The 23,901-nt window shown below is 34.9% G+C and overlaps 1 protein-coding gene across 2 annotated transcripts in view; it reads left to right on the top strand.

The window, feature by feature from the left end:
- Positions 1-19,875, top strand: part of TRIM33 (tripartite motif containing 33) — a 115,869-nt gene extending 95,994 nt beyond the window's left edge. The window contains exons 12-20 of one of the 2 annotated variants that reach the window (XM_014837130.3): positions 2,028-2,160; positions 3,672-3,735; positions 5,905-6,064; positions 7,251-7,600; positions 9,812-9,935; positions 11,306-11,380; positions 13,114-13,266; positions 14,701-14,751; positions 14,831-19,875. In XM_014837130.3, coding sequence (XP_014692616.2) covers positions 2,028-2,160; positions 3,672-3,735; positions 5,905-6,064; positions 7,251-7,600; positions 9,812-9,935; positions 11,306-11,380; positions 13,114-13,266; positions 14,701-14,751; positions 14,831-15,043 — 1,323 coding nt within the window. In that variant the 3' untranslated portion in view covers positions 15,044-19,875. The remainder of the gene's footprint in view (positions 1-2,027; positions 2,161-3,671; positions 3,736-5,904; positions 6,065-7,250; positions 7,601-9,811; positions 9,936-11,305; positions 11,381-13,113; positions 13,267-14,700; positions 14,752-14,830) is intronic. The other variant, XM_044748876.2, reaches the window with a different exon arrangement.
- The last annotated feature ends 4,026 nt before the right edge of the window (positions 19,876-23,901 follow it).

Genomic DNA, 23,901 nt, shown 5'->3' with positions numbered 1-23,901 from the left:
AATTTTGATAGGGATTGCATTGAATCGGTAATCAATGAATTTTTGGGTAATACAGACATTTTAACTGTGAATTCTTCTAATTCATGAGCATGGAATATCTCTCCATTTATTTGTGTCTTCAATTTCTTTCATCGGTGTCTTATAGTTTCTAGTGTATAGGTCTTTCATCTCCTTGGTTAAATTTATTCCTAGGTATGTTATTCTTTTTGATGAAATTGTAAATGGGATAATTTTCTTAATTTCTCTTTCTCATAGTTTGTTAGTATATAGAAACACAACAGATTTTTGCATATTGATTTTGTATCCTGCAGGTTTACTGAATTCTTTTATTCTAACAGTTTTTTATTGGTGTCTGTAGTGTTTTCTATATATAATATCATGTCATCTGCAAATGGTCACAATTTTAAGCTGACTCTAATGGCCTAGTGGTTAAAGTTTGGCGCGCTCTGCTTCAGCAGCCTGGGTTCTGTTCCCAGGCGCAGAACCACACCACTCATCTGTCAGTAGCCATGCTGTGGTGGTGTCTCCCATAGGAGAACTACAAGACTTACAACTAGAATGTACAACTATGTACTAGGGCTTTGGGGAGGAAAAAAGAGGAAGAGTGGCAACAGATGTTAGCTCAGCGAGAATCTTTACCAGCAAAAACAAAAATAGTGATAGTTTTACTTCTTCCTTTCCAGTTTGGATACCTTTTATTTCTTTTTCTTGCATAACTGCTCTGGCTAGGAATTCCGATACTTTGTTGAGTAGAAGTGAGAGGCATCCTTGTCTTGTTCCTGATCTTAGAGGAAAAGCTTTCAACTTTTTACCACTAAGAATGAGTTAGCTGTGGACTTGTCATGTATGGCCTTTATTGTGTTGAGGTACATTCCATCTGTACCACTTTGTTGAGAGTTTTTATCATAAATGGATGTTGAACCTATTTACTTTTTAGAAGAGTCCTCCCTTGCCTCTGATATGTTGTGAGCGACTCTATTCTGGTCATTTTCCTATCTTCTTGGTTCTGCCTTGGTTTATATCTGTAGTTTTCTCTAAAGTTTCTACTTTGTTGCCATCCTTTCCTGTTTATAGCCATGAAAATCTGTAACTTTGAGAGGAAAGGAGAGCAAGAAGTGAATGTATGTGTTCAGTTTTCTGTCTTGAATGAGAACTAGATCTGCATAAAATGTAATCTTGTCTCTAGCAGGAGAGATTAAAAGGGACAAGTGTGGGTATAAGCAGATAAGCATCAAGATTAGGAATTATTTAAATAAGAACAATTTGACCGTCTCTTATATGAAATAATGTAAAATTTTAGTTTGGGTAATTTTCATAATTAAAGAGTATCTGTTTACTATTTCTTACATAAACACTTTCTCATTTCCTCATCACTGTTCTTCATTGTAGGTGGGATGTTTTAAAGATAAGAAACTGATGTTCAAGTTGGGAACCAGCCCAAAGTCATAGTGCCAGATCCTCTGGCTTTAACTTTATGCCTATAAGTGAGAAAAGGATTCAGTTCTCCTACTGACTGCCCCTTTTTTTGTGTGTAATAAGGGACATTGTATCTCAGGCTAAGGGGTTTCTGTTGAATATGAAAACTTTTCAAAGCTTTAAAGTTTAGGTATTGATGATTAAATTTCTATTTAGGTGAATGATTCTGGCAGGACTGTGTATGTTGAAATAAAGGGATGGACTGGGGACAGGGATGCTGGAAAACAGGGTCCTGCATCAACTTTGAGAAAAGGCAAAAGTGTCAGAGTGTGTCAGCTAGCGTCATAGTAGAGCATGAAGGATTTAGCAGATTATTGGGTTTTTTTTTCTTGAGCTGCTGGGTATTTGTTGAATAATACTAATTATAACTTTATTCACATAAACTTTATACTATGTGGGTCCTCAGGGGAGCCTAAGAAAGCAACATTTAAGCCGTTTGATATAGGATAATCTGTTTATTAGTAAACTGTGAGCATAAAAGCAGTTATACTAATGAAATTAATAACTTCTCTGCTTTAATCAAAGCAAATTTATCTTTTCTTTCTCTTTAGTTGGAAGATGCTGGTTCAAGTAGTTTAGATAATCTACTAAGTAGATACATCTCAGGCAGTCATCTACCCCCACAGCCTACAAGCACCATGAATCCCTCCCCAGGACCCTCTGCCCTATCTCCAGGATCATCAGGTAAAGTCAACTGAGGTTCTGCCTCGTTTCTTTTATCTTTTCCTTATTCTAAAAAAAGTCTCTCTCAGTATATGTATTAGTCAGAGTTCTCCAGAAAAACAGAACCAATAGGAGGAATGTGTGTGTGTCAGTGTGTGTGTAGAGAGAGAGATTTTAAGGAATTGGCTCATGTGATTCTTAGGGCTGGGAAGTCTGAAATCTGTAGGGCAGGTCGGCAGGCTGGAGACTCAGGGAAGAGTTGACTGTAGTCTTGAGTCTAGAGGCAAAATTCCTTTTTCCTCTGGGGACCTCAGTCTTTTCTCTTAAGGTCTTCAGCTGATTGGATGAGGCCCTCCCACATTATGGAGGTTGATCTGCTTTACTCACAATCTACTGATTTAAACATTAATCACCTCTAAAAAAATACCTTCAGAGCAACATCTAGACTGGTGTTTGGCCAAACAACTGGGTACTGTATTCTAGCCAAATTAACACATAAAAGTAACCATCACAGTGATGGACCATATTTTTTTTCCTGATTGTTCTTTCTAATTATTTTTCTTCAAATACTGTTGACAGTCTTCAGCTAACTGAAGTAATATTAGTGTGTATCTGTGGTGTACACTGTTCAGAACTCTAATGTATGCCTCCCCCAGTCTTCAGCTGTATTCATGTTCTTTGCTGAATTTGTACATGTATTTTCTCCCTGTGTCTTGTGTTTTACGATACAGATGGTCAGTTGAAGAGTTCTTTGGTTTCAGCCCAAGGTTGAAACACTTTGTAAAATAATGAAAAATTGAAAAAATTTTTAAAAAGAGTTGAGGAAAGACAAGTGAACTTTCAAATTGTAATTTCAAAACAAAAACTTAAATTTGTTGGAAAGTATTAAAATGTGACTAATCAAGTCAGTGAGATACAGATCTCTTCCAAAATCCCAGCTGTTTTATTGACCCTATTACCCTGAATGAATGATTAAAGCAACTCCAAAAAGATTAACAGTGCAGAAGTGGTTATGGAATATATTTTTCTGGTGTAAATTAAATGTTATTTCTTTCTTACTAAAAAAGATCATCTCGTTATTTCTAGAGTGAGAATAGTTCAAATTTAAATATAGGTTTTGCATGAGATGCATCATTCATACAGCTTTTGAGTCATATAATTGTTGAGGTTTAATGTAATTATTCCAGAACGTCTGAAAAACAGGATAATTAATAGAAATTTAAGTAGGATATTTTACCAGGTGACTTGGGGTGGGACAGCAAGTAGCTTTCTTTTGATCTGGTAGTTTTCGTTGATTGAGTACTGTTTCTTTGAGGAGGATTCTGAGAATAGCGTCTGGGCTCAGCTGAGAGAATCTAGTTGATGTCTGCCAACAGTTACACGTACCATCCCTGATTTTGAGACTAAGACTAGGTCTGATTCCAAGAACTGCTGAATTGCATTAAAATAATCTCGAATTCTATAAAACTAATGGGTAAAATTCTGAATGTTCTTATCTGCATTGATATTCATTTTGACTTATTATTTTTCAGGTTTATCCAATTCTCACACACCTGTGAGACCCCCTAGTACCTCTAGTACTGGCAGTCGAGGCAGGTGAGTATTACATTATTAACAGCGCCTTTTTTCTGCCTTTTTATTAAGAAAAATTTCAAATATGTATTTAAAAAAGAATATTACAGTGAACTCCCATATGCTTAACAACTAGCTTCAACAATTATCAAGTTATGGCCAATCTATTTCTTCTGTACTCCCACCCATTCCCCCTTGGTCTGGATTATTTTAAAACAAATCTCAGCCATCTTATCATTTCAGTTGCAGCTATTTCAGTATATGTCACCTAAAGGTAAGGATTGAAAAATTTTATAACCGCAGAACCGTTATTATACCTAAAAAAATTTAACAGCTAATTCTTTAACATTAGTAGAGATCCAGTTTATTTTCATATTTCCTAATTTTTCCCATAAATGCCTTTTTTTAAATAAAGGGTTTTTTTAATGCCAGATTCAAATAAGCTCTATACATTGCCATCAATAGATATATTGAGGTCAAAATCAATGTGTTTTTTTGAAGAAATGTGTTACTTCTCCTGCAGAATTTTTTCCATTTCCCTATCATGTCATTTAAATACACCACCTATTGTCTTTTCTCCACATTGGTATTTAGATCAGGAGGTTTGATCAGATTTAGGTTTGTTTGGAGGAGAATACTTGGTTGGTGGTGGTATGTTCTTCCATCAGGGGCACATGCTGTCTTGTTGCTTTTCTTTGTTTGTTTTTGTGATAGCAACCATTAATGATCATTGCCTAGCTCTGTTATTTTATTTACTGGTTGAAAAATGATACTTGAATTATTGTATCATTCCTTTTTTTTGTTAGTTTAGAATATTTCTGTGAAGAGAAACTTTCTGTCATCAACTATTTGGTTATAGGAAAGGCACAATAAATTGTTTCTTTCTCTTTATTTACCTCTTTTCATAATAATGAGTTGATTCCCAGCACCCTCCTCCAACAGTGACCAGTGAGGTTTTTTATTAACCTTATGAAGTCATATACTTAAATATATTTTATATGTTCTAAACCATTATAGATGTTATTTTTATTAATGCTTAAATTGTTCCATCTTTGGCCTGTCAGAGCTTTTTCAGATTGGCTCCTCAGTCTTTTTGTTATAACCCCAGTAGTGTTTGAAAACTTGTTTCCTGTTATGGAATGATGTTCCAGCTTTGTCTTGTACATTTCCTGCCTCAGGCCTGGAAGCAGCCATTTCCCTCAGAAATTCTGGTCATCTTAGTGGGGAAATGGTGCTTGGAGACAATCTTCTGGGTACTAGGGGCACTTGTTGCTACTGAGTTGTTCATTGTTTCTTACAGCTTTTTGGTGGACAGAGCTAAGAAATAGTAAGAGAGAGAGAGAGAGAGAACGCATGTTTTGTTAGGATAAAATACAATAAATGTTGACAAATTTTTACTTAGTTTGAATAATTTAGTACAATGCAAGAAAGATTTTATTTAAGATATATGAATGTTTTTTGTGTATATATGTATGTATGCAATTTGAAGACTGGTCCTATTAAATGCTTGCTTGACTTTAATTATACTTTAAATAATCAGTACTTTTAGGAGAAAAGTACAAATTGAGTGAAAAAGGTTGTTCATTTTCAGTAACAGTACAGTCTTACAGTTATTCACTTCTCTTGCCAGTGGTTTTGCTTTGTGGTCTAGATAGAACCGATTAGTCATGTACCTGTCACCTTAGCCTATCAATACAGTGATTCAAATAAGGACGTTCTAGGTTGTTTGCTACTCATGATCCCTTCTCCCAATCCCCTGCCCTCAAAAGCTGAAATAGTGATTCCTTTGAGGAGGCTTCATGAACCATGATTATTGCTGTCGTTTTTTTTTCAGATGTTTGTGGGTAGAGAAAAATTGAAACTACTTTTATAGAGAGAAGCCATCGCTGACATTCTATAGTACTGGCCTGGGAAAATGATGGTTTACTAGACTCCTTAAATTATGTAGTGTAAAGTACCTCACACCGTACAGTATGTTTTTAGGGTCTTCAGAAAGTTTAATCTATACTTTTAAAGAATTTGAATTTAAGTTTATACCACATTCCTCTTAACTGCGTTATGAAGTGTCCTTATCTTTTGTAAAGTTAATAAATTGTCTATTGTTTTCACTTTAATGAATGTTACTTTTCATATAATTGTTTTTATGTACACCATACAAACATATATGATCTTTATTTGTTGTATTTTTATTAGCTGTGGGTCATCAGGAAGAACTGCTGAGAAGACAAGTCTTAGTTTCAAGTCTGATCAAGTCAAGGTCAAGCAAGAACCTGGGACTGAAGATGAAATATGTAGCTTTTCAGGAGCTGTGAAGCAAGAAAAGACAGAGGATGGCAGGAGGAGTGCCTGCATGGTAAGCTTCTGCTGGTGTCTGTCAGGGATTTAAGGAGGTTACGTCACTGATTCTTTCATCTCTGAGTATATGAGGCTGAATTGTGGTTCTAAGGACATTTATTTATTTTTGAATTTTTATGCCTGGTACATCCAGATATCTCTTTTCCTAGCTCAACTTTTATGTCCAAAAATTAGCTGTTATTAATCAGGAAAGACTTAATTTTATTAAGGACTCATTTCAAATTATCTTTTAGTTTGTAATTGGTGAATATTTTTGCCATGATTCTAAGTTGGGTTCTATCTTGCTCTGAATTTATTAATCGTTTTAGTAGTCACATTGAGTCTCGGGCCACAAAGATCCATGGCTGATTTTCTAGACCTGTGAGCTCAGGATTAAGATTGCCCTCATGAAAGAAGTTTAAAGAGTTTTGTGATGGGAAGATTGCCTTTGGCTTATGAGTTATTAACCATTTTACAATTACTCGGATGGACCATTTTATAAACTTTATAATATAGAATGAAGGAAAGCCCATGTCCGTCTTTGTTTAGAAATTTTGATCTTGGTTTTTCCTTCCTGCCCAGGTTTATGTCTCATTTTCTACATGGTTGGCACATAGAAATTTTAGCTCAGAATATTAGTATATTCAGCATAGTATATGTAGATTTAGAAAGCAACAGATTTAGTCTTGGGTTTGGAGCAGTGTCTGTCACCTTTTCATCCAGGATTTAGTTTAGAAAATACCCCCAAAAAACTGGTTGCAAAAGGGTGGTGAAAGATTTCTTTTACATTGTCACAATCTTCCTACATTAGTAGAATGATAAGTGGGCAGAAGAATATTTCAGAATACCTCTCAAAAGCTATGCAACAGATTCTTGAGTGAAAAATAGTGTACCATACTCAGCTCTCTGTGGGAAGAGTGTAACCCTTTACTCACTTGCTTGTCGGTGTCCTTATTGGTTTAATTAATTTCCTTATTATCCAAGTAGACCAGTATTAGACTGCTCCCTAAAATCATAAATTAACATGCCTAAATAATTTTGGGGTTATTTTCATTCCTTTATGTCACTAATATAATTTCCAAAATAATTTTATGTCAGTATATCTGTGTACATGTTGACATAGCTTTTAAATATACACACACATACACACTGTGTATAATAAGGATTAAATGATTCTTCAAGAATTTCTTCTTGTTTTGTTTTAGTTGAGCAGTCCTGAGAGTAGCTTGACGCCACCTCTCTCAACCAACCTGCATCTAGAGAGTGAGTTGGATGCATTAGCAAGCCTGGAAAACCATGTGAAAACTGAGCCTACAGATACTAATGAAAGCTGCAAACAATCAGGGCTCAGCAGCCTTGTTAATGGAAAGTCCCCAATTCGAAGCCTCATGCACAGGTCGGCAAGGATTGGAGGAGATGGCAACAGCAAAGATGATGATCCAAATGAAGACTGGTGTGCTGTCTGCCAGAATGGAGGGGATCTCTTGTGCTGTGAAAAATGTCCAAAGGTCTTTCACCTAACTTGTCATGTTCCAACACTTCTTAGCTTTCCAAGGTACCAGTGAAATAATTGATTTATTTTGTTGTTTGTTTTTGTAAGCTAAAAAAATAACAAAGTTATTCAGGGCATCTGGCTTTCTTAACCAATCCACAGTATTTCTATTAAACAGGGAGCCTATTATTCCTCTGGTCTTAGCTTCTAGAGAAAATAACAGCTGAACAATAAAATGTCCAAGATCTAAGGGGTGTGTTAATGGTAAAATAAAGATAGGCTGTTTCCTAGCCTTCAGTTTATACTTAGTGTAAGCTAATTAGATAAAACTCTAAATTATGAGAGGCAAGGGTCTGGGGTGTTGGAGAAACTTAGTTGATTTCCTCTTGAAGCTGAATTTTTTATCTTTTCCATCAATCTTAATAGAGTCTACAATAGTGATTTTATTTGTGAATACTATTTATTTTGAGCCAACTCTATTTGATATTAGCCAAAACTTACTTTCCTAATGTTTGAAAGCTCTCAGAAGTCATTTTAAGTAAAAAAACCAAGTACTTCATAAGAACACTTTCAGTGTCTTGAGTATTTTTAGGAATAGCTTCCTCTTGACCACTGGGAGCAGTTAATTGGTAGTGCCTGCCCAAAGCACTGTATGCAGATTTCTCAGACTTTTTCTTCCATCATGCGGTTGGATTGTCTTTTAGTCATCAATTTTGGAATGGGCAGTTACTGAATTCCTTATTTAGAAGAGAAAAACTTGGGGGTAAAGATAAAGAAAGATTGGGGGAAGATATGAACATTATCTTCAGACTGTTTGATCCCATGGCAGCCAATTCTGGTTTCAAGCATTAAAGCATTCATTGATGAGCACCCAGGGCAAGCTGATGATACCAGCTAATACAGTGGAACAGATGCGCTAGGCTGGGTTATGAAACCTGCAGTCTGGTAGTAATTCTGTGGTGAACTAACTTAATTAGCTTGGGCACGTCATTGATTTTCAGGGATTAGTTTCTACATCTATAATTGTAGAGTTTGGAGTAGAAGAGCTCTTTTCCTTCCCTTCCATTTAACATTTTATGTTCATGCAATTCATCTCCAATTGATTTCAGAGACCATAAAATAGTAGGTATACTTTTTCTTTCAGCCTTCCCCTTTCTGCAACCTTTACCCCACCCCCCCTTTTTTTTTTAGTGAAATTAAACCAGTCTTCTTAGGAAAACCTAACTTCTTTCTGCCTATAGATAAAAGCCTCATGTGTTTCCTCTCAGATTCCTGAGAAAGCAATGATTTTATAGTTAAATAATGAATGATATCCTTTTTGAAAAATTCAATGTTTTGGATTAGAAAAGTGGCCAGAATATTTTTCTAAAGAATTGTCATTCTTACCTAAATCTTAGTAGGTATAGTCATTTGTCAGAGATGTAATAAGGGCCTTCTTTTTCTTTTCTCTTTTAGAAAAGCAAAGCATTGGCATTTTGGTCTTGAAGTTAAGACTTTTCGTATTTTTTTCTCTTTGGATAGTAACATCAGCTGGAACGTTAGAATTTTGCCACTGAATGCTTTCTTTCAAAGGCAGATGCTTTGGAAGGAATTGAAACTTGATACAGATAGTGTAATCCCTAGACTTAGAATTTATATATGGTGGGGGAGGAACGGGGAAGAATGAATATGAATGAATCCTATTGGAGTTTATGGTTTGATAGAAATCCTGATGTAAATAAACTATAGATTGAGCAGATTTAAAAGATAAGTATGTGTGCATGTGCTTGCATTTGCAGGTGTGTATGTGCATGTGTATGTATTCTAGGCTTTTGACTGGCCATGAAAAAAACATTGTTTTATCTTTGGCATCTTTAGTACAAGCCAAAACTATACAAGATAGCTGAGGAAGTCTATATCTTGTACTCTTTTCTTATTCATGAATATGAGGACGTTGTGATGGTAATACTGGGGTCTGAGAATTAGTCTTATGCTGCAAATACTGATAATTAACTTTGTGCTATGAAGAAACCTCTTTTGAATGCAGAGATACTGGTTTTATAATGCTTTACAGAAGGTTAATCAATTGAAGAATGACTGGGAAAATTTTTGGAAAGCTTTTCTCACGCAACTTCACTTTATGAAATTTGGCAAGAATATAGAACCTCCCTTCCCCCAAGAAAGTGGAAAGGAAAGGAAACAAACAAACTGGAGACTTGCTTCTAGGGAACTAGCTTCCCTGGAGCAGGCTTTGTTATATAATTACGTGGACTAATTGCCTGTTTCCCTGTTTAGTGGGGACTGGATATGCACATTTTGCAGAGATATTGGGAAACCGGAAGTTGAATATGATTGTGATAATTTACAGCATAGTAAGAAGGGGAAAACTGCACAGGGGTTAAGCCCCGTGGACCAAAGGGTAAGTGTCAACTAAGTTGATTTATTGTTAGAGATTCTGTAGTTGTCTGGCTATGCATCTTATTTTTTTTTCAATTGTAGTATACATATAAGCTGATAAATTTTCATTTTTAACCTCATTATCTGATGGTATGTTGATGGCTTCTGAAATCTTATCTCTAGCCTTCAGTTCAACTGTTTTATCCAGCTTCCTCATACTTAACACATCCCAACCAAAGTCTTGGTTTCTAATCCTCTCCTTCAAAAAGCAAAAGCAATAAACAAGCAGATAACAATATAAAAAACTGTTCTCCTTCCCTGATATTTCCTATCATTAAATGTTACTGCCATTCATCTCTGTTCCTCAAGCCGGAAATCTATTAGAAATAAAAGAATCAGGAATGACTACTATAATATTTTCTTACTTCCCCTCACCGTTATCTTCTGAGACAGCCGTCATAGTTTTCATCTGCACTGTTAGAATAATCTGCTTGCTGGACTCCATGGTTCTACTCTTGCCCCCTTACAGTCCATTTTCTTAACTGTACATAATGTTCTTTTTCAAAATGTAAACAAGTATATCACTTTCTTGCTTAAAATCCTCTAATAGCTTCCCATCATATTAAAAATGAAATCCAAAATCCTCTCCTCACTTGGCTCACGTTTCTGCTGACCTGGTCTGTAGGCTAGTCTCTAGAGACAAAATGTCGTTCCCATAGTTCTGTGGTCATTACAGTTATGTTTGGCTCTAATCTGATGTTTATACTCGCAAAATCTCTCCTCCACTATCTATGAAGAGAAAGAATGTGTTTAGAGTATACAAACTTACATTAAGTTTAAGCAAATGAAAACTATAAATGTAAAATGCATTTCAATTTACTTCTGATTGTGTAAAAAAATTCTAGAATTGGATTGAGAAGATGCAGTTTTTATTAATTTTGAAGCTGAGTGGAATCGTTTCAAGAAAAGAAAAAACAATGTATGTTGTGCTTGCCTCAGAGAATTGCAATGAATAGCAACAGCAGTAATTTATAGATTACCAGGTAATCTGTAAATTTCTGCACAAAATATTGTATGTTGCTTTTATGACCCCTTTCCATTTGTATAAATAGCTAAGAATTAATAGTAGATAAATTACTTTAGTTATCAGATAAGAACAAAGGCTCTACTTTTGATAAGTTTATTTGAAGTAGAACAGAAGATAGTCTCAAAACGAAATGGGAAACAAGGCAGTTTTCTTTGGGTGTATGTATTTAAGTGGATAGCTAGTATGTAGGAGGCTTATGTTCAATTTGTTGTAATAATACTTTGTAGTGGCAAAGTTCTCCTTCTCAAGAATACCTTATTAGGAGAAAAACATTTCATGGGTTTTCCTTTCTTTTCTTGGGCCAGAAATGTGAACGTCTTCTGCTTTACCTCTATTGCCATGAATTAAGTATTGAATTCCAGGAGCCGGTTCCTGCCTCGGTGAGTCATTTACTGTAGTACCTCCCTGCTGACGTTTAGTTGTAATGTTTGAGACTGTGGGCTCTGGCCTTAGACCACTTGAATTAAAACTCAGGCTTCTTGAATAATCTCCTCAACCTCTCCAAGGTGCCAGTTTTCTTTTCTAATACTATTTCTTTCCTTATTGGGTTATTCTGAGGATTATATATGTAAGCTTTGTAAAATGTTTTAGCGTGGTGCCTGATAATGTCATAAGTACTTCTTAGTAATCGGGAATTTTCTTAGGGCTAAATGGATATGAGATCCACCTGTTAAAATTGCAGTCTGTTTTTAAAGATTTTGTTGCTGTGATGAAAACTTAATGAATTTAATTTCCATGTCCTCTTTTAAGACGGACATAAGGGATACATGGTATAATGGAAAGAATCTTGAACTAGGAGTCAGAACACTTCTCCTCTTAGTTCTACCATTAATCAGCTTTATAACTTTGAGGAAAATGACATAATTTTCTGCCTGTATTTTTTTTTAATTGTACAGTGGGAGTATTTGACTAAATTATTTTTAAGATTCCAGTTCTATGATTCTAGGCTTGTACCTTGGGGAGAAAACAATCGCTATGTAAGTATTAATTTGAATAAAAGTGTAAAATTGAATCTTGCACACTGACTCTGCCTTCTTAAGCCCTCTTTTATGAACAGTCAAGATTAAGAAAAGACTGTGGGGAAATTTTGCAGTTAAAGGCTCTGAAATCCCATAGTAAAAGGAATACCAGGGGTGCTCAGTGCCTGGTAAGTGGGATTAGAATGTGCTACGCACATTTTATTTGTTCACCACCAATTGTTGAATTAAGATATTATTGAATACCATGCCTGTGAGTAGGCCTGTTTTAGAATATAAACTAGCCTTGTTTACTGGGTAGGCTCAGAAATGAATTTTAAAGAACAAAAAGTCTGCACACAAGGAAGATGTTAAATAGTAATCATCTGATAGGAAGTCTGTCTGGTCTTCAAGTTCAGGGACTTTAGAAAATGACTTTCAGATAGTTTCTTTTCATGAACTATTTAAATTGCTTCTCATGTACACCTGAAATTTATATAGTGTTAGAAACCAATGTTACCTCAAAAAAATAATAGATTAAAAATACAAAAAAATAAAATAAAACTTCGAACTCAAATAAATAAATAGCTTCTCTATGTTCAGTGATTTCCTAAGGATACAAATTTTTGGCCAAGAATGGGGGCCAGAACTCCCCCCAGCGTGATCACTAAATGATTAATAAAAATATTTCCTATGTTATTTACAGTCTTTCTCCCTCTGTTGCTATGTCTAGAGTTCTTTGTGATAGAAAATTATATCCTCTGAGAGATAGCATATTCTAATAATACATTTTGTATTCATTCTTTTCCTTTCTTTCCAAAAAAAATCAAAAAATTCTGATGAGCCACATATGTCTTTAACAATGGTGGTTGGCTACCCGTGCTAATTGCTTTTTTTCCCAAATCTGCTTATTAAAGATAGAACTTTGGGGCCTTCACTAACCATGGAGACTGCCACATATTGTGAATATGATTTGATTTTCATGATATGATTGGAGCATAAGATTTAAAGTACCATTCACTGTACCCAGAATTTGCAAGCAGCTGGCTCAATAATCAACACTTTTTTTCTAAAATTAATATGCTATGCATTTTCAAGTTAAACAGTTTGTCATTTTTGGAGAATCCTTATCCATCCTTATTTATTTGTTTCTTTAGATACCAAACTACTATAAAATTATAAAGAAACCAATGGATTTATCCACCGTGAAAAAGAAGCTTCAGAAAAAACATTCCCAACACTACCAAATCCCAGATGACTTTGTGGCTGATGTTCGTTTGATCTTCAAGAACTGTGAAAGGTTTAATGAAGTATGTTAACTTCCAAACTATAATGTCTTGGATTATTAGTTTTTGTTTGCTTGCTTCTTTTGTTTTTTGGGTTTTGTTTTTCCTGCCAAGAGATTTTTCTAATTAGATTTCAAATATTTTTTCTGCTTCAGTTCTATTAAAAGTAAAATTTGATTGCATCTACAGCTCCAAAGAAGAAAATTTACTGTGTATAATCTGAACTATATATACTTAAATATAATAAATTAGGAATATTATTGAATATCCCTTCCTCAACAAGTTAAGGGTTGAGATAACTGTAGAAAATAGTCTATTGTTAAGTGTATTTTGTGGGTACTGATTATAAGCAGCCTATATTTTGGGTACATTTAGGCAGGGCATTTGCACTGCTGGCTTTTATTATGGACTATATAAATGTAGAGCCTTCAGATCATAAACTAGTCTCTGGTAGCTCATCTTGAATGGCAGCCCAGAGCAAATAATGGCGAGTTTTCTGATCTCAGCAGTGTGACTTTCATTAACTTTGGTTATATATTGTTTTGAGGATAAGGATGAGCTATCCACACCTTGAGAAGAAATGTGATGTATGCCCCCATCAAGGAAATTATTTTTGTATCTTTGGGAAAAGTCAAGTCTCTTATTGTTAAGGAAGGTTTTGATTATTATAGGAAAAAAAAATGGAATTGGATGAGAATCCACAAAATCTCTGAGAAGATTAATACTAAAATCTCTTCATTATGCTGATGAAATTTGGGTGCCATGTGACTAGTACTAAAATAAAATCACATCGAATCATTTCACGTGTACTTATAGCTGTCTCTGGAAGGATCTAGGTGACTTTTTAAAATTGAAAAAAAAATCTTTATTGGGTGAAAATTCTAGTCACCTTTACAGTAATGTGCCACACAGAGAAATACAGTAAAACTTCCCATTTGAAGTTAGTACAGTCCCAAGTTTTTTGTCTTATTTTCTAATCCAGTTAGATTATTTTCAAATAAATACACTTTCATGAACTAAAATTTGCCAGGAAGAAGACCCATTTTATCTGCTTTAGTAATAGTTAAATAATTTATGATTAACAAATTACCATATAGATAAAATTCTGTTTACGTGGTTTGTTGAAGGTTTGGCAGTTTTTTAAAAGCAGTATTTTGTATTTGTTTCACAGATGTTTTTCTCTTAAGTAGATTGATACATTTAGACCAACTCCTATTCAGATTGACTTCACTAATCAGAATTTGAGGCAATTATTGAGGTTTTATAGTAGCTTTAGTTACAGAACTTTGTAAGAAAGTGGTTCCGTGTTCTTTAGAATTTTAAGAAGCACTTAATCTGGTCATAGCAATTTGTTCTCCCTAGTATGGCTGACTTTCGTCGCCAATCCTATGCAGTCTCATAACTTTAGAAAGGATTATAATTTCCCTTTTTTTTTTTTGACTCTGGTATCCTTTTTAGATGATGAAAGTTGTTCAAGTTTATGCAGAAACACAAGAGATTAATTTGAAGGTAAGCTTTTCAGACCATGCAAACTTGGTGAAGGAATATGCATTACCAATAGGTGAATATTCCTATCTTTTGCTTGCAGGCTGATTCAGAAGTAGCTCAGGCAGGGAAAGCAGTTGCATTGTACTTTGAAGATAAACTCACAGAGATCTACTCAGACAGGACCTTCGCACCTTTGCCAGAGTTTGAGCAGGAAGAGGATGATGGTGAGGTAACTGAGGACTCTGATGAAGACTTTATACAGCCCCGCAGAAAACGCCTAAAGTCAGATGAGAGACCAGTACATATAAAGTAAAATGACATGAACTTAAATCAATTGTTTAAAAAAAAAAGAAAGAAAGAAAAGAAAAAAAACTTTTATTTAAGTGTTGCTGGAATATCCTGCCTACAGTGGGCACCTCCTTGAAGAAGAAGCTGATAGCTTTTACACAGTATTAGATTGAAATAATGGACAGAAAACAGTGTCTTGTCAAGAAAGGGGGAGAGAATTCTATTTGCAACTTTATAAGTAAAAGCAAAAGCGAAATGATATGAAGATTTCTGTTATTAAAGAGGATGGTTCTGATATTAGAATGGGCAGATGTTGATGATCATGTGGTATTGATTGGTGCAGGATACTGGGTGTACAAGTAAATGGTTGAGGGTCATGTCGCTTGATAGATTGTCTCTTTGGACTAGAGCGCACACTTATTAAAACAACTTTTATGCCTCCCCCTTCATACACATACATACTGGCTTGTTTTCTAGTTAAAAACAAAGTTACTCAGATTCCACTTTGATGTAAATGCAGATATGCATTGAATCATGCCGTTATATTTTTTCTCATTTTGATGCTACTGGGCCTTAGTTTTTATATCAGTTTAAAGAACTCAACAGTAGTTTTATTTTCTATTCATATGTAGAATCTAGGAAACATGACCATTGATCATCATTTAATCAACTTTAATGGTCTACTGAAATAAATATGGTAACTTTTCAGTAGTAGATCATATAGTTACAGCAGTCATTTCCAGAAAACACTTCCACAGAATTGCACTTCCCAGTCAAATCATCTGATCATAGTTATTCCCATCAAAGGCAGAATATTGGTTTCAAAATTAATCTAGTTTTCTGTACATTTAAATTTGATTGAGAAGGGGACAACTGGCTCTTCTCCAGTCTTCCTTCATATCAGTTTTCTGATAGACCACTATTGGCAAACAGTAATCTGTCAACTACCAAATGTGTAAAATTTTCTGTATTTCACTTTGTCTTATTTGTAAATAGTGAACTAAAACTTCTGGCAGATCAGCAACATTTGCTGAGCCTGTTTTTTAAGCTAATGTGTATTCTTACTAATGTTCCTATCAAGAATGGATTTGTAATATATGCTGTCTATTTCTAATGTTCACATTCATATTTTGAGGTTCTATCTTATTTTAATAGAGAACAGACTTCTCAGAAAATCTTCAGAAGCAGCTTATTATTAAAATATCAAAATATTGAAATAAACCCGGTGGGGTTAGATTACTCATCTGTCCACCAAGTGGGACATTTGTATGGACTGGGGGCTTAAAGGACTTAGAAGAGAGCTGTAAGTAAATCCTGAAAATGAGCCAATCCCCACTTGAATGGTTACTGGAGTAAACCCACCTTTACTACCCTGATTTCAGCACCTGAGGCAGATAAACCACCTTGACTTTCTTTCTTTCTTCTCTTCTTTTGTGATGCTCAGATCCAAGATGTGTGTTCTAGACTGTGTACAGGCTTCTCTTTTGTTGGATTAAAAATTTTAGTCCTACTTTTGTATGGACATGTTAGAATACAAAGTGACCAAAATAGAAGACTTGCCATTAGATATTTTTCAGACGTCAGCAGATTTGTGGCAAATCATTTGCCTTTTTTAAAATTCAGCTTAAGTGGTTCAGACAGTAGACTACTCAGAAAAAAATTATTTGACATAATTGTCTAAGAGGTAAATATTTTTTAGTGCATATTGAATCAAATAAAATGCTCTAAAGAAATTATTGTACAAGTTCTTTTGGGTTGTTTTTCTTTTCTTTAACAAGTGGTGGGGGTAAACATGAATATGATTCAGGCCCTCTGATGGTGTACTTAAACAGTATTGGTTTTATTATTGCTATTGACTTCCTTCATTCTGTGGCCTCCTTTTAACTTCTCTTTCATTTTTATTAAAATTAAATTTCAAACTTCAAAACGATACCAAACTGTTTTATCATTTTACTCAAATTTCAAGTTCATAAGAAGAGTTTTCTTATAAGAGGGAGAAAATTGTTTAAAAATGCTGTTATGTATGTGCATTTCCCTCTTGCCCACAACATGATTTCAACTGATCAGGAGACATACCTAAGGGCGGCACGTTTTGGAAAAGTGATGAGTAGCAGTATAACTTCATTTTGTCAAGCTATTGAGTTCTGATATTTTATAACTGTTCTTCATATGAATTCTTTCCACGATTCTTAGCTAATAAGTCATATATAGGTTCTACCAACAGGGAGAAAAACAAAATTTTAAATAAATATTTCTTGATATTTGGGGCCTTGAAAGATAATGTGTTCCCTTAGAAATATTTCCATGTTAGATGGAGGTTTGGGATTTTTTTCTTTCTTTTAATTTAAGCTTGGTTCTTAAAAAGCTATTTTATTGTCAACATTTAATAGGCTCCATTTCTGTTAACAAAAGATAATTCATACTGCTGAGGAGTTACCATTAAATTAATAGCTGTCAACAAATCATCACTAAAATGAAGGTGTTCACTTTAGATTTCCTTAAAGCTTTTCTCTTACACTATGATCACCATGCTTCTAAGCTTATTTGTTTAGCACTGTCTAATGTAACTGTTAAAAAGTATAAAAGCTTAAATTGATATTCAAATAGCTTACTTGTTTTTCTGTTATGTTTTAGAAAGATAAGTAATGATTCTTACTCCCTGCAGGCGGTTTGTTTTGATACTCTCTTGCGTTTATATTCTTTGTTAAAAGACAGTGTTTTAGATTTGGAGATGTTAATGTTTCCTTAAAAGCTTGCAAAGTTTTTGCCACACTTCAGTTTCCATCTCCCATCAGAACACTGAGAACAAAGTGTTCCTCAGTCTGTTCTGCTGGCCTTCATTTGTATTTTTTAGCACTTGGCTCAGCTGACTGAGTGAAGGAATTGCTTTGCAAGGTGAAGCCTGTGCATGTTCCAAAGTATGGTTGGATTGTAGATTGTGCTCTGTATAGAAACATCAAATCATTACCACAGAGAAGTGATAAGGCATTGGATCCACTGCTGAAGTAATTCTTTTTGGAATCAATAAGGTACTGTCTGACTTTGTTTCTCATGGAAGGGAATTTTAAATACATTTTAAAATCAGTTAATTCTCACTTTCTGTTGTAAGTTTTTGAGATTTTTTAGTTTATCCAAAGAAATAATGCTTTTAAATAGAAGCAAAAGGTTTATAGTGTGCAAATTGTAGATTTATCAATTACCTCAGCAGGTATTCTGCCATGCAGTTATTAGTGATTTTGTGTTAATAAGCCAGTAGATTTAGGTCTTTTGACTATGCCCTTGGATTGTGGCCTACCATATGTTATTAAACAGTCTATTAGAATCCGAAAGGGGAATAGATGCTGTGGCCCCCTCTCCCTTGGCCTTTTAAGACCCTTTCCCACTCACATACAACACAGGAAGTATAAAAATCTCATTTTTGTTGAAGACAGCACTGTTTGTTTGCAACTCAAACAAGCATTAGATCATTGAGTAGTTTTATAAAATCCACCCACTCCATCTCCCGTAGTTAAAACAATCAAATTCTTAATTCATACCATCTTTATTAGTAGTCTGCTAAAGGTGATCCAAGGTTTTCAAGGTGTCTCACAGTTTGATCGTCTACCAGACCTGGATGTTTTCTTTTATTTCTCTCACAGTTATCTCCCCCTTGATAAAGCAATAACACTGCTTTAAGTCTGTTGCCTAATAGCATGTCATAATCCTCTCCTGGATGGTGATTTTATAGGAAAGTTTGTATGCATATTGCCCAGTCTATCTTTTAAAAATTAAGAAATTTAAATGTATGCTGGAGCTAATGACAATATATTGTGGCATTTTATTTTAAAAATTGGGGAAAGTTGCATATTTTTTTAAAAGTAGGTGTTTGAGTGAAAAATTGAAGGTACTTTTTTAAGAAAAAAAATTTATATGCCACAGTTTACATAGACATTTCAGATTTCAATGTGTACTCTTGGATATAATGGTTTCTTTTACTTGGTCAAAATGCACGTATAGAATTTCTTCCATCTTAGTTCCTTGTGTTTGCCTTTGTGGTCTTTTATATATTTTTTATTGTATTTGAGAAACAAAATTATCTTCAAAAACAAGTCAATTTGGATATATTTGTCATAATCAAACTACAAAAATGTACAAAATTAAGTTTAGCCCTTTTCTAGCAAGTGATCTTGAAAATTAAAAATGCTGTTCTTTTAAATTCACCAAATTTGTGTGTGGGAAGGCCCTGAAATGATTTTCTAAGTGCCACTGCAATATTCCCTTTCAAGTGTGGCCTAAATTTCAATCTTAAGAATGAAATGCATGTCTGCTCCTGGTCTGAAAAATGTAGGCATTTACTATGTTTTAAATCATAGGGAAACATGTATGTAAGCCTATAAAATATTGTGCAATCTGAAAGCCTGTTAATTTTCTATGTAGATGTACCTACACACGAAAGGGTTAAATTCACAGCCTTACTAGTTCCTTGCTTCCAGTATTTCAACTGGTCTCCTCCCCTCATCATCATCATTATTACTCCTAGTACAACTACTATTATTTTTGCACATAGTTAACTACCCCTGAATATGATTCTTAACGAAAAAGTGCTGTTTCTGTGGTATTGTATTCTCTAAATAATCATATTTAATTTTTTTAAACAAGGTTGCAGTTTCTAATTGTTTCGTTCCTGTGTTTTTTGCTGGTGTGTAATAAAAGCAAGGTTTTCTTTTCATGGTTATTTAATACATTAGCTGCCTGTAAATATTTCTTGTTATAATGCTCTGGAATGTGTTGTAGAAGTTGTATTAGATTAGTTTAAAGCCTTGTTTGAAAGCCACATTGTTTTGGTTATTTCTATTAAATTAGAACATTGAAAAAGGTTTCAAATGAATTTCTTTTTTTCCTTCCTCTTCGAGTTGAGACTTAATCATTTAAATTCATTGGAAAAATTTATACTTTTTGCCAGGCCCTAGAAAGAGGAGTGAACAAGGTAAAATACAGCCTCTGCCCTCACAAATATTTAGACTCTCTAAGAGAATGATGAGTGCTATGATAGGGATTAACACAGAATATAGTAGCAACACATAGGAACAGATCTAACCCCAAACTTCGTTGGTCAGGGAAGTGATCTCTTCCACTTACAAAAGATAGAACTGTGGACCAGGCAAAGAGAGAGTGAAGAGAATAAAGTATACAGAAGCCTGAAAATAAAAGAGAACATGTATGTATTCTAGGACCTGAGAAGTTCTCTTTGGCTGGAATAAGTTATAAGTTGGAGTACTAAAATACTAAGCTGGAGTACTGAGCAGGGTCCTTTTCAAGCAGTGTCTTGAAAGTCTTGTTAAAGGGTTTGGGGCTTACACTGAGGGAAAAAAGGAGCCCCTGAAGAATTTTAAGCAGGAGGAGACTTGGAGGGTCGACATAATCAGACTTGCCTTTTTGAAAGATGATTTTAACTGTGAAGAATGGGTTATGGAGAAGATTGGAAGCGGAGAGACAGTTAGTTGTAGGCTGTGAGTAATTCAGGTGAGCCCTAAACTAGCTATCTGGCAGTGGAGATGGAAAATAGTCAAATTTTAGAGATTTGGAAAGTATAATAGACCAATAATTGAGGCCATGCGGTCACCTAAGGCATGTTTTATATGGCACCCGGTGAATATTAAGAGAAGGAGAAATGAATAGATTATGGATAGATGAGAGTGAGTTCAGTTTGGGGATATGTTGAGTTTAAGGTACCTATGGAAAGTTAAGGTGCAGATGTCCATGGTTCTGGTGTCATGAGAAATCCCTAGGCTGCAGGTAGAATCTGTAAGATCCATCAGGAATCATGTCTGTTTTCTTCATCACTGAATATGCCTGGGACATAGCAAGCCCCCAGTAAACAACCGTCAAAGTTGAGCTACTACCATAGTACTTGGTGACTAAAACAGTGTGCGAGTATGATACTCCCTAGGAAATTTATAGAATGAAAAGAGTAGAATACTTATGATAGCAAAGGAAACCACATTTAAGGAGTAGGGGGAAGAAAAGACTCCACAAGAAGACTGTGGGTTAGTCATGGAGGAAAGCCAGCAGAGCTATATTGGAAGACAGGAGAAAGAGGTTTCAAGAAGGGGTGTGAGGTATCAGTGGTATCAAGCATTAGAGCAAGAGATGAAATAAAGTGGCCATTGAATTTAACAATATAGAAGCCATAGATGACCTTGGTAAGAGCTATTCAGCAAGAGTACAGTGGGTTAGACGAATGATTGAGTATAGTCTGTTCTTTCAAGAAATTTGACTTTGGCTTTTCTTTAGGTTATGCAGAACTTATGGTGATGAATAAGCAAGTAAAACTTCAGAACAGGACTTCCCAATTATCTTTTCTAGGTGCATCTGTCTAGATCATGGAAAAAGCATGAGTTTTGGCCGTGGGGCAGACTTTGGTTTGAACTGGTAAACTTTGATTTACTAGTTACCTGTATGGACTCTCTTGAGTTCCACTTTATTTATGAAATGAGGATAGTCATATCCAGTTCATGGAATTAATATGAACACAAGATTATTTACAGCACAGGGTTGTCACATAGTAAGTTCTCAACAAACAGTTTCCTTTTTCCTATTTCTTCTTCCTGCTATTGCCATGAAATGGGCAGGTTAGAAATGTAATCTCTCCCTTTTCACTGATGAGATGAGAAAATACTTCAGTACAGAACCCCAAAGCTTTTAAATTTATCCTTAACTCTTAAATATTTAGCTTGTCCTTCACTAATTTAATTGATCCTTAGACTTCTAGACTCAAACACCTGTATTAGGCTCTAGTTTTTTAGGGAATAGCAAATGCGGAAATGAATTGGTGGGATACAATACCTAAAGTAAGATTTTGTCTCAAGCTTTTCCTTTTCATATTACCTGGCCTCACGTGGTGGTAAATGTATCACTATTATTTCTTTTATAAAGATGTTACTGTTGGTGATCTGGAAAGGCAATACATAGGGACATCTGTTTCTGACAATATGGCAGACTGCATGCCCTGAGGAACCCTCCTATTGGTATAAAAGATCTGAAATGCTGGACAAGATTCATTTAAAAGAAAAGTCTTTAAACGTTCATTGCTGAGCTAGCGAGGAAGAAAGATACCCTATCACCTGTAGCATTTTTCCCAAAAGTATTTGACCTGAACCTAATCATGTGGAATAATTAGACAAAAGTGGAATATAGGACATTTACAAACATGCCTGGTGTGATTTCTTGAACTGTTGTGTAAAACAGGTGGTGAGACTGTTCTAGATCAAACAGCAACATGAAATGCATGAACTTAGATTTGATCTTGAATTAAATAAACCCAACCATAAAAGACATTTTAGGGACATCTGTGGAAATTTGTATATGAACTCTTACATGATATGGAGTATTTAATTTTCTTAGATGTGATAAAGGTTTTGTGCTTATATGGAAGAATGTCCTTTTTCTTATGAGGTCCATTCTGAAATATCTAGGGATGAAGTGTCATTCTGTTCTTTTCAAATGGTTAGGCAAAATGTGTATGTGTATAAAATATGTATGAGAGAGAGTGCAAATGTGGCAAAGTAACAACTTGTGAATCTTAGTGAAAGGTAGATGTGTGTTTATTGTTTCAAATATTTAGAGATTTTAAAAATTTCAAAATAAGGTTTGGCTGTGGGGGGGAGAGGTGGACAAAATGTGTGAATCCAGAGAAGTAAGTGATTGCTCCAAGGACTCTGACAATCCTTGTGTCCTAAAGACTATGGACTGAGCTAAGCTTTAAAAGAGAGACAGTGTAGGGCCAACATAGGAGTGAGATACTCTTTCAAAATCTGGGACCCCAAAATATGACACACTCAGTGAAAGAATGAACCAGAATACCCTATCTCAGGAGAGAAAGAAAACTGGGTGGAGAGAAGAAAAATATCTCCTCTGAGAATTTGTATCCACAAGCTGACACTTAAAACAGGTTTGAAACTGGACTCATACTAACTATATCATTGTCAGGAAAATTAAGAATTTAACATCGTTTCAGGTTAGAAGTGATTCCAGGTGCTTAACAGAAACAAATGTTAATACTGTCTTAAAGAAAGTACTTTAAACCCAATCACAAAGAACTTTCATAGTGTTCCAGTAATCTTGGACTCATATTCAAAGTCACAAAAATTGTCATTGTTAAAAAAATCAAGAGAAACAGCTGACTCTGACCTGTACTGAGTGCAGATATTGGAATTATTGGAAGAGTGTGTTCAAAGAGACACATTAAAAAAGAAAACTTGACATCTCTAAAATTGGGATGACATTATAGTAGTATATTGGCTGTGTTAGTGGTACAAAAAATGGTGTGTCCTTCAATACTTGATGGCTTAGATTCAATGAAATAACAATATATGTAAGGAATAGAGAATATAAAAAAATTGAGAGGGAATAAAAAACTCTTAAAAATGGAGGTGGAGGATAGCAAGAGTGCATGTGATCAGATCAGAAAACAACAGGTCAAAATCAGGAGACCAAGATGAAAAAATTATACAGAATGCAGTACAATACAGAGAATGTGTGAAGGGAAAGTTAAAGGACATCAAGAACATATGGAAAAGGTCAGTGAACATCTAATAAAGTACCAGAAGGAGATTAAAGAAGGGTTAGGGATGATATTTAAGGGTGTTTTGGATGAGAACTTTCCAAGTTTGATTAAAGTCATACATCCTCAGATTTGTGGAATCCAGGAAATAAATAAATATCTAGACCTACTGAGCTAAGTTCTGGAAGATAGACAAAATCTAGGACCTCCAAAGGGGGAAATCAGAGTGGCACCCTTATAAAGCAAACTACCAAAAATAGAGGGTCTTTAAAAGAGCAAGAGGAGACTTTGCCTACAAAGTAACAGTAATTAGTGTTACAGCTACTTGAGGACAGCAGTGA

The sequence above is a fragment of the Equus asinus genome, chromosome 16 (assembly GCF_041296235.1).
Source record: "Equus asinus isolate D_3611 breed Donkey chromosome 16, EquAss-T2T_v2, whole genome shotgun sequence".
Classification (NCBI taxonomy): Eukaryota; Metazoa; Chordata; class Mammalia; order Perissodactyla; family Equidae; genus Equus; species Equus asinus.
Note: the sequence above shows the minus strand (reverse complement) of the source record. Positions and strands in the feature narration are given on the sequence as shown.